At 51.5% G+C, this 10,590-nt stretch overlaps 1 protein-coding gene across 1 annotated transcript; it reads left to right on the top strand.

Moving 5' to 3' along the window:
* Window positions 1-274: 274 nt before the first annotated feature.
* Window positions 275-2,057, top strand: LOC122387982. Its single transcript, XM_043378703.1, has one exon. The coding sequence runs from the start codon at window positions 505-507 to the stop codon at window positions 1,873-1,875; it is 1,371 nt and encodes a 456-aa protein (XP_043234638.1). The 5' UTR covers window positions 275-504; the 3' UTR covers window positions 1,876-2,057.
* The last annotated feature ends 8,533 nt before the right edge of the window (window positions 2,058-10,590 follow it).

A 10,590-nucleotide genomic window follows, 5' to 3' on the forward strand; every position in this document is an offset into this window, starting at 1 on the left:
AGGGGGAGGGGGAGGGACGGGATGCGGGCTGGGGAGACTGCTGGCAGCCCAGGCCACCCCAGCATGCAGCCAAGCTGGCGAGCCAGCCCGCGGTCCCCGGCATGACCGCGACCCAACCAAGGTCACTCCAACTTCATTCATAAACACGCAACCGGGCCGCCGGCGACGCATCGCCGGTGCTGACCCGACACTGCGCGTCGCCATGGCAACGGCCGCCGCGCAGCGTGACGTCACGGTCACGTGACTCGTCGATCCGTGGAACTGTTTGCGGCGGCGGCGGCGGCGCTGGGCCGGCCGGCTAGTGGGAACGCCGCTCGCCGAGGGGCCAGCGCCCGACCGGCGGCCGCCATCGCGCTCGGCGGCCGGCGAGCGTCAGTCGCGCTCCGACCGCCGCTGTGAGAGGAGTGGCCGAGCAATGTCTGAGTGAGAGCCGCGGAGCGGAGAGTGCCGCAGACAGACGCCTGGCGAAGGCGCGCCTGTGAACCAGCAGTGCCCGGCGGGGACATGCTATCGCTGCCCGCGCTGGCTGGTCGATTCGCCATGGAGCGGGGAGGAGGCGGCTGCGACGAGCCGGGCCTGTGCTCGGGGGAGCTGCTCTCTCCGTACATATCCAGTGCTGGCAGCGGCTGGCCGGACGCCGAGCCCAGCCACTGTGTCGGCGGCAACTACGTGCTGAGCCGTGCGCCGGATGCCACGGATGGACCTCGCTACCTCTTCGACCACATCCCGCCGCGGCTGGCGCCGTCGCGCGGCGAGGATGACCTGTTTGACCTGCCCGCCGCCGGTGGTGAGGACGATCTCTGGCCGCCGACCTCCGAGGACAGGCTGTGTCGACCGGCGCCCGAGCGGCTGGGAGCGGCACCTGTGTCGTGTCCGGCGGCTGTGACCCAGCCGGGACCGCCGTCAGTCAGTGTCAGTATCGGCGGCTGCTCGCGGCTCGAGCCCGCGTCGGTCTCGACGGCGGCGGCGACGGAGCGGCGGCCGCTGCACCACAGCGGCGGCGGTCTGTGTCGGACCGCGGAGCCTCCCCAGCCGGCCGCTGACCCGGAGGGCTGTATTCCGGCCATCGAGATCGGTCTCCGGCCCAGCTGTCCCTCGTCGTGTTCGGGCAGCATCAAACTGCAGATCAGTGTGCCGTGCAACCGCGCCACGACGGTCAGTGTGCGCAGCCACCCGCCGCACGGAGCGCACGCTGCGCCCGTACCTCACGCTGCGCACCTCGCCTCGCACGCGGCGTCGTGCGGCCCGTGCGCAGCACCCGCCTCGCCGCTGCCCGCCTCGCCATGCCGGCCGCCGCACCCCCTGCGCTCCTGCTGCGGCCCGTCGTTCGGCCCCATCGCCGTCGCCGTCGACGCGACGCCGCCCGAGGCCGCCGGCGACGATGAGATGGCGGTGCTGGCCAAGGCGACGGCCTACCTCAGGGAAAGTGGGTGGTACTACGGCATGCTTAGCTGGCAGGAAGCTCAGGAGTATCTGCGCGGCGCCAACAGGGGTACGTTCCTCGCGAGGGACTCGTTCGACCGTCGGTTTTTGTTCGCGTTGACTGTGCAGACGGCCAAGGGGCCGACCAGTGTGCGTGTGCAATTCCTTCAGGGCCGGTTCCGATTGGACGCGCCGGCCACCTTGTTACCCGGCATGCCGACGTTTCCCGATGTGAACTCTTTGGTGGAACACTACGCGCGGCACGGTCACGTGCTGTACGACCAGAAAGGCCGGCCACTGCTGAAGATGCGCCTGGTGCGGCCGCTGCGCCAGGAGCCTCCCAGCCTCCAGCACTGGTGTCGGCTGGCGCTAAACGCAGCTGGCCTGGAGAAGCCGCCCCTGCTGCCCGACAAGCTGCAGAAGTACGTGCAGGAGTACCCCTTCAGCAGGTAGCCCCTCGTGGGCAGTTCCTCGCTCAGACCAAATATAGCGCTAGTGTTTGTATCTGGCGCCCTTGTGTCGAGCGTCAGTCATTCTGTGAAGACCCAAATGTACCATTGGTGTATGTGACAATATCGATATCCCCGCATTTTCTATGAGCCTGACAGAAAAATATAATATTTTGTACTACTGTGCGTACGCTGTCTTCAGGTGGTAGATTTATTTATGACAGTGGAATGTGGAGGGTTTTATTCCGAAGCGGTAACATGACTGGGACGGATGTCTGCTTTATTGGTTTCAGTTAGGCCTCAGGAATCGCGTCAATAGGCTTACGGTAGTCAATTCATGTAGTTCTGTCGACTAGTTAGTCACAGCTCACTAGTCAGTAGTCACCGAATGTATACGATCGCTAGCGGTCTTTCCCAACCGGTGTTTCCAGCGGCTTTTACCAGTTCGGCGACCCAGAATCAGCTGGCGAAGCCGATCGCTCATTGCTTTTTCCGTATTCTGGGTCACGAGCTCTTCGCTGGAAAACCGCTGACAACAGCTTTCCAACATCTGTTTAGGTCAAGGGTTCGAAACCCGGCCGCGGTCGGAATTTTAGCGGTAACGTGTCTCGGGAGCGCCCGTGCCGGCCGTCAGGCGGCCAGCTGCGGCGCTCTGCGGCCTGCGCTGCTCCGTGCCGCTATATTTAACCTCTTCACGTGCCGGGGCGGCGGCGGCGGCGGCGGCAGTGCGGCGACCTTCCGTTGTGAATCAGCGGCCAGCGCTGCGCGGCGCGTGGGGCTGGCCCTCCCTCCAGCCGGAGCACCGTCCGCGTACGGCCGGCCGCCGCCGCCCGGACCAGGTGCGCCGGCCGCCATTCTGAGAACGTAGCGGTCACGCTTTTCGCGCCCTGTGTCGCCAGCCAGTTTCCACCAGTATGTCACAACTCCGCGCGCTCGGCTGCGCGGTTCGGCTCGGAACGCCGGCGGTGCAGCAGGCGCTGGCAGCGGGCGCGCCGCCTTCAGGTCGGCGGGCCCGTTCTCGGAACGCGCGTTCACTCAATCGACCCTGTCGCCTGTCGGCGACTGTGTAGCCCGAAGGCCGCGAAGGCCAACGCCCGAACCGGCCCAGTACGGGCCGTAGGTCGGGGTGGCACTGCGGCATCGCAGGAGTAGTTCGTGCCAGCTACGGCGTCGCCCGCGTCGCTTTAGTGCCTGTCGACCGGCGGCCGCCGCGCCCGTCGACCCCGACCCGCCGTCACAGCCGTAAACCGGCACATCTGCCCTGTCCTCGCTCAGCCCGCGACGTTCGGGGTCACGCGCCACCCCTCCCCCACTCCCCGCCCTCCGCCGCCACCCCCGCCGACGCTGCCGTCCCCCCTCCCCCGCCCCTCCCTCCGCCCCCGCCGCGGCGCTCGTCGATCAGCCCCGCCCCAAATCCCGGTCAATCTACTGAGGACCATGCGGAAGCTTGCGTCGCGCCGGGGCCGGGGTGTACAAACACTCACAGCTACGACGAGGACCAACGGTAATGCATGTGGCAGCCCCCAAGGGATGCGGATGGGGGGCATTTATCGGAAAATGGTGAGTGGTGCACGCATAGGCGCGGGAGCCGGGGGGGCAGTGGGGGCAGCTTGCCCCCCCAACTCTGGGGCCGTGGGGGCGGTGCCCCCACAGCTTTGAGACGGAATACCACACTTTTTTTGCAAATGTTTTCTTTTTTTGTTGAAAAAGCCGAGGGGTGAAAAATAAGTGGCCTAAAACCGGTGAGAAAACTAGATTTGGGGGTACCCTAGGTTGATCTCTATTATGGTGTGCCCCCCCAGTCGGAAAGAAGTTCCCGCGCCCCTGGGTGCACGTCCCATACGAGAGACGCGACATAGTTCTCAGGGGAGACAGGAAGGCAACTCCCTGAGGAATAGAAGATTGGAGGAGAAAAAGGAGGGAAATGAGGCAGAGGGGGAGGAAAAGAAGGGGATGGAAACAGATGGAGCAAGAGAGAACGGAGTAAAAGAGAGATAAAAGAGAGAAGGAAAGGGAGAGGGCCGAGGGAGAGAGAGAGAGAGAGAGAGAGAGAGAGAGAGAGAGAGAGAGAGAGAGAGAGAGAGAGAGAGAGAGAGAGGAGGGAGACAGGCTGACGAACCAAGAGACAAGTGAGACACTAGACAGAAATACAGATAGATGACAAATGGCCGCAGGAGCCCTCGAGAAGACAGGCTGGAAGGAAGTCAATGATGTGCAGCTCGACTGTAGATAAAACTACTACACAAACTTAATCTCCGGGCAACCCGAGGAATACAATATAAAACGCTGGAGGTTTCGATAAATGGAAGACGTTTGAAACTGACAGGTTTATATATATATATATATATATATATATATATATATATATATATATATATATATATATATATATATGTGTGTGTGTGTGTGTGTGTGTGTGTTGCAGGCACTTTAGAAAATCAGTCATTTTGTAAAATGCCTAGGCATTTTACAAAAAGACGGCTGTTTGAAAAATGACTGAACGCAACCAGGCTTTTTTCAAAATGGCTAGCCATTTTACAAAATGACTAGGCATTTTGCAAAATGCCTGACCAGCATGGAACGTAGATCCCACTACAGATAATATGGCCAACAGTTTTTGGACGTCTTCCTATACCCTATAGGTATGTACGTGTTCAGCCTGTAGCTGATCGATTTGAAGCTCTGTGATGACGACAATGCTGAGTAACGACCAGGTTGAGTTGCAGACTCGGCTGTAGCATAAAGCATTGTTTAGTTAACGCTGTAAAAACTCCCAAGTACAGTCCACAGCAGAAGTAATGTGGGGTTTCAGTCATGGGTATGTTCTGCTTCTGAAGCTTAGGAACGATTTACCAGACTACAATGAAACTTTGAATGTAGCTTATATGTATCGTCACCCTTGCAGCTGCAACTTTAGCTACTGACATCTTCTTTTCGATCACTCCGTATTAAACAATCGCCAGTCAAAGCCAACCGTTGAGATTGGTAAAACCCTACATTACTTTAGCGGTGGGCTGCAACGCCGTTCATGTTCTGCCTGAAAATAGACCTAACAAAACCAGCCGGAGAGCGGCCCTAGTCAATAGGCAGGCCCGGTTGATGATGTATTATCAGGTCGCTTGGCGTAGGACGAGAGCGTTGGTTTCAGAGGACACTAACGCCAAAAGTGTGTGGGATCGAATCCTCGCGACCTCTGATAGTTTTACAGATACAGGCCGGCGTAGGGCCAGTCGTTTGTTGACGCTCCAGATCGATCATTTTAAATCCAGCAGCGTCGCTGACGTGGGGGTTGGAAATGTCGCGGGCCTGCACTTCTCAAAACAGTGGTAGGTATGGACTTCCCACTGCCGGACTCCTCTGGTCATAATGCTGGACTCCTCGGTCCACCTACACGCTACCAAAACGTATATAATTAGGTACTCGTATCTACAACACGCTGCTCAGTCATTTTGTAAAATGGCTAGGTATTTTGTAAAATGCCTAGGCATTTTGCAAAATGACTGGAGAGTCAGTCATTTTGTAAAATGCCTAGGCTTTTTGCAAAAAGCCTGGAAAATCAGGCATTTTGCAAAATGCCTAGGCATTTTACAAAATGACTGATTTTCTAAAGTGCCTGCAACATATATATATATTAATTTATATAAATGAAGGACTCGTATATCAAGCCGAGCGGCGGCCTCTGTGTATTGATCTACACATAAGCAAATGTCAAATTACCGGGTACCATTTCATTTACCACACCAGTGCAGTGGTACAGTTTCTCGTTCTCAAATTCTAGTTAGCAGGTTGCGAGAACTGCTCCGGCCGCGGCTTCACTAATGACAAGATCCTGTTGGAAACTTCAGACTTCCCGCGAGGCCAGTTTCAATCACAGCCCCAGTTCGCGGTAGCAGGCACGTGCTTAATTTGCCAGCGGGCCTTTGTACGTCTGAAATAGTGCCGTGTACGAAATTATGTGTCCGAGTGATGCAATGCTGATTTGGTGAGCACACATTCATCAAGGGTGCGTCGTAGCGCCCGCCCGCACTCAAGGTCAGTGACATGTCGTTAGGGCATGAGTTCGGGCGCGCCAATTTGGATCCAATCAAAAACAGGTAACCGATGGCTGAGATTTACCATTAGCGGCTTATCTAGCCCGATGTACAACACTCGGCCGGTGCTCCCGGCTAGAAATGGAAGGTAATAATGCCTGCCACAACAAAATTTCCAGGCACGTAATATGCCTAACTGGCTACCCGATCGTAGATAGAAATACATGGATGTGTGAAAATTATAAACGGAATGGCTCAACCCAGGATTTTCATCGTCATATAGAACAGGAAAACTACACATGATTGATTGAACCAGCAATAGACTGTGTAGTGTGTAAATTAACATTAGGGGAAGCCGGGGGAAGCCCGGCATAGTAAGCTCTTTTTCATTTTTATTACATACCATACGTGATGTATAAAATGTTGATATCCTGCTAGCTAGCTAAGTCCATTGGCCGTGTTTTCCCAAAAATTCGGTTTCGTGGAATAAGTATAAGGTTGAGAAAATCGAGTTTTAAAAAAGTGTTGATTTTTCTGGGGTAAGCCCAGCATAGGGGTAACGCCGGCCACCTCCCAGCGCTTTACAACGAGTTGATGAAACCATTATGTGTTTTCCAAATATTAACGGAAAGTGAAATATTAAGGTACTGATTAGCTCTGGACATCTTAGAGTTTATGTCACTACTGGTATTTTAGCTAGCGTCTACTACATATACAGTACAGGTCGATGAAAATCGTGATGCAAAATTGACAAAAAATGTGTATTTCAAAATTCCTTAAAATTTATTTTTCTTTTTACCTTAATGCATCATATTGCATATCATTCGACTCGGCTGATGACGAAGAACACAACGACACCATTTTTGAAGCTCTAGCTTCATTGTCTGTCGCGTTATCTGCAAAAACGTAGTTTGACCCTAGTTGACCTTAAGTGACATGACTGGCTTTGTCTATGATAACATGTTTATTTTCGAAATTTATCTTTGATCTAGGTGTAAACGAAACCTGCTCAGTACCTATTATCTCATGGAAAACAGTGGTTTAGTGGCATTGCTCTCGGTTGGGGGTAAGCTTGGCCACTCGCCCGGGGTTACCCCAATGTGCTAATTTTTATTTTAGAACAGCGATATTCGAAAAAAATGTCATACTTAAGCCAGCCTGCCTCGTCACCCCTCACTACAAACACTTAAACGGTCCTTACATAACATTCGTATAAATATTAGTACTGTATGGTATAACATTAACAGTGCAACATATCTCACTTTTTAGCTAAAAACCCTTAAAATACCATTTTTGCGCTATAACTTTAACAATATGCAATTTTTGTCAGCCTTAACTTTTTTGCTGGCGTTACCTTAGCTGCCACGCTGAAAGGACAAACAGTTGAGCATTTTATTGTGAATAATTTAGCCGGAAACGGGGTGGCCGGGCTTCCCCCGCGCCCGGGCTTCCCCCGGCTTCCCCTACAGCTCCACTGCGATGCTAATGATTTAAAACACCGATAGCAGTGAGATATCTGCCTTTCCGACTCTTATATTTCAACTTTGAATTAGATGATTTTTATCGTTGACAAATCCTTTGACAAAAATTAACGGCAAAATATCAGATGTTTTCAGCGATATTTGCCCCTGGTGACTGACTGCTCGGCAACCAATCGGCAATCAACAGTGGAGCACATTTCATCTTATGCATAGGAAAGCAGCAGTGCCGTTTGCTCCATTAGTATCGGCGCTGCACTTTTAAGGAGTTGCCACACGAGATGCAAGCGCAAAGATAAACAACAGAATCACGATACGTTATTTCGTTCGTTATTCATGTATAATGTAAATTGATTTTAATTGCGCGCTTTTCCAACACCATTCATCTCTCCTATTAAAGGAACTATCCCACCTTCTAAAATGTTGTTAAAACCAGTTAAATTGTGCCCGACTTTATAGATTGGATGACCAGGAACACGGTTCTGGCATTTATTTTTCATTAAACATCTTAGGCTTCCCATATTCCAAACACAAACTTTCAAATATGTGACGTCACAGCCCAAAATTACCTCCTTCCCCAGGCCACATTACTGTCATAAAGCTGATTCTTTTTACTCTGTAGGCACCACAACAAAGTTCAGACCAAGTTTTAAGCGATTTTTCAACGAACAAACCCATTTAAATCAGAATGACTAAACGGGGTGACGTCACACTAACGGTCGCTCCATCTTGAACATAGGGCCTTGCGCAAGGCCCATTTTCAAATGAAGGGAACGAATTTCTTCAACACCAAGAGGCCGCGGGGGTTGCAACCCAGATAGATAGTGGTTTCTGAACCTCGCCGCAAACTTGGCTATCTCAACTCAAACCCAATGTTAAAGGTGGGATAGTCCCTTTAAGTTGCGGTAAATATTAGTTTATCCAACGTCATGGAGTGCCACATCGCTCCTTAGTGCCTACTAACGGTTTTCCAAACTGGATTTGCCTGTCCGAACAGTGCTATTGATTTTACTTCCTGCCATTCACTAGAGGCTTCAGAATGCATGTTTGCATGTAAAATTAGGCACCGCGCTGTTTTCTGCCGGAATAAGAAAACAATGCTTCATTGTGTTGTTGCTACGAGGATAACATCACAAATACAGGTCAAATACAAAGGGACCACGCGACGAATAGTAACGTTTCGGAATTCATGAGGTGGTAGGTAGATGATTCATTTTTAAGATGTCATTTTTAAAGATCTCCGATTACGATGATGATATTTGCAAGGTGTTGGCCTTTTTACAGATGATGTTGTGGCCTGTGGCATTGCTGTAGTAGCCTCACTTCAGATAACATCATTTCTCTTGAATCGTGCCTTTTTAATGGTAGCTTTTTCGGTGTGATTTCCCACAGTTCATTTAAATTCTTACCTAGATAGTAGATACCCCGTGAACCTAAATTTATTTTTCCGCCGTATCACGATAGGGGCAGGTGTTCACTATCCACAGCAAATTTCCCAAACGAAACGATTCCTGTAACTCTGTAGGGGCTTTCAGTACCGACCGTCGAGCGTTCGCCGGCAATGCTGGAAAACACTCCCTGACAGTTTCGTCACGTCCGGATAGCCGCGCTCCAGCAGGGCCTCGGCTAAGGAATTTTGACTACTGGGGCAAATCGTCAAAGTGTGTTGGCGCCCTGCTGGGGGGGGGGGGAGGTGTTTGAACACCTGCGATTTTTCCTGCGTTTTTTTTCGCGGATATCTAAAAAACGGCGGCGCTCCATCATCCATCAATTCTACACGTGTTGTAAAAATTTCAGACCAAGGTCATTCAAGATCAGGTCACCAGGTCACTACAAGTAACCTCTGTTTGTTTGTTGGGGGTTAGGGGCGCGCCGACGGCGAGGTCATTTTGCGCCCACTTCAAGTAACCTCACCTCATAAAATGTTTCAATGTATGCCGTATCTACACCGAGTGACCGATCGCTTTGAAACTTTCAGCGATTGATAAGGGCAACAGCATGTGCAAAATTTCTATCTCGGAATTTTCATATCGGTGACTAAAGGTCAGCTCAATTTTGCGACCTCTTTAAAAGTCAATGGGAGAAAATTCAAAACCACCTCTTTTGGACGAAAGTTATTCTAAACACTATAAAACACTGTACGTGACTTTGACACACTGAACATGAAAATAGCACCCGGCCGTGACCCTTGTTTATGCCCCTGAGGTCATCTCAGTTCACGAATGGTATCTAACAGTTTTTCGCGAATAACTTTTGAAAGAGGCATGCTAGAGCGATGAAAATGCCTTAGTTGTGTTTGGCTCGACGATGCAGATCGACTGATAGGTATGCAACATGACAATTTCCGGTCAGATTTCCGGTTCACCTTGACCTGAGGTCAATTTTCAAGTTGACCTTCAAGGTCAAATTGCAATTAATTTGATGTGTCTTAACAAGATGAACACGATGTCGGTAAAAGAAAGCTCGTGCAGGGCATGATTCAAAAGCTATTGCAGAAAAACTTTCCAGAAAAAAAAATGTCTATTTTGGTAGTTTTTGCCCCTTGCAGGCAAAACCGTTGACGTTGGGTCAAATCTAAGAGAAATAACCAGAAAGCATGCTAATATGGTTATCAAATGTTCCGCGGTGCTGTAGCTCTAATTGGTTCCCGCGAGTTATGCGTCGGCAATGGCATCTTGTAAACTGTCGATATTCGACCTGAAAATCGGCGAAATTTGGCCTTCACCATGACCTGACCTTTGACTTGACCAAAAAAGTGGCCGAAGTAATTTCGTCATTATTTTTGACGCTCTTTCGAACGAAGATGGATTATGGGGTGCAAAAAGATATGTTTGCCAATGCACGCTTATGTTTTTGGATGGAAATTGAGGGTGCAGCTGCACACCGTGCACTCCCTTTTTCGCCGCCCCTGATTTTTTGCCACAAACGTCTTCAACCGCTCCCGAATGAAAGAATGTACGTTAATATTGATATATTCTCATTTTGTGGAGGATGGGCAAAGCCTGACCACTACTGGGCATTCCTCGACTCTACTGGGCATTTGCCCCAGTTTAACATGTTAGCCGAGGCCCTGCGCTCCAGTGCCAGGCAGGTACATCTGGCAGCACAGATTGTTAGGTTCATCTGGCAGCACCAAGCGTGACGGCACGCGACAGCTGAACACCTTGTCGCTCACGTCGGCAGCTAGAACCCATGTCATCTCTCTCTCTC

Source organism: Amphibalanus amphitrite, unplaced genomic scaffold, assembly GCF_019059575.1.
Source record: "Amphibalanus amphitrite isolate SeventyFive unplaced genomic scaffold, NRLGWU_Aamphi_draft 000304F_arrow, whole genome shotgun sequence".
NCBI classification, from domain to species: domain Eukaryota; kingdom Metazoa; phylum Arthropoda; class Thecostraca; order Balanomorpha; family Balanidae; genus Amphibalanus; species Amphibalanus amphitrite.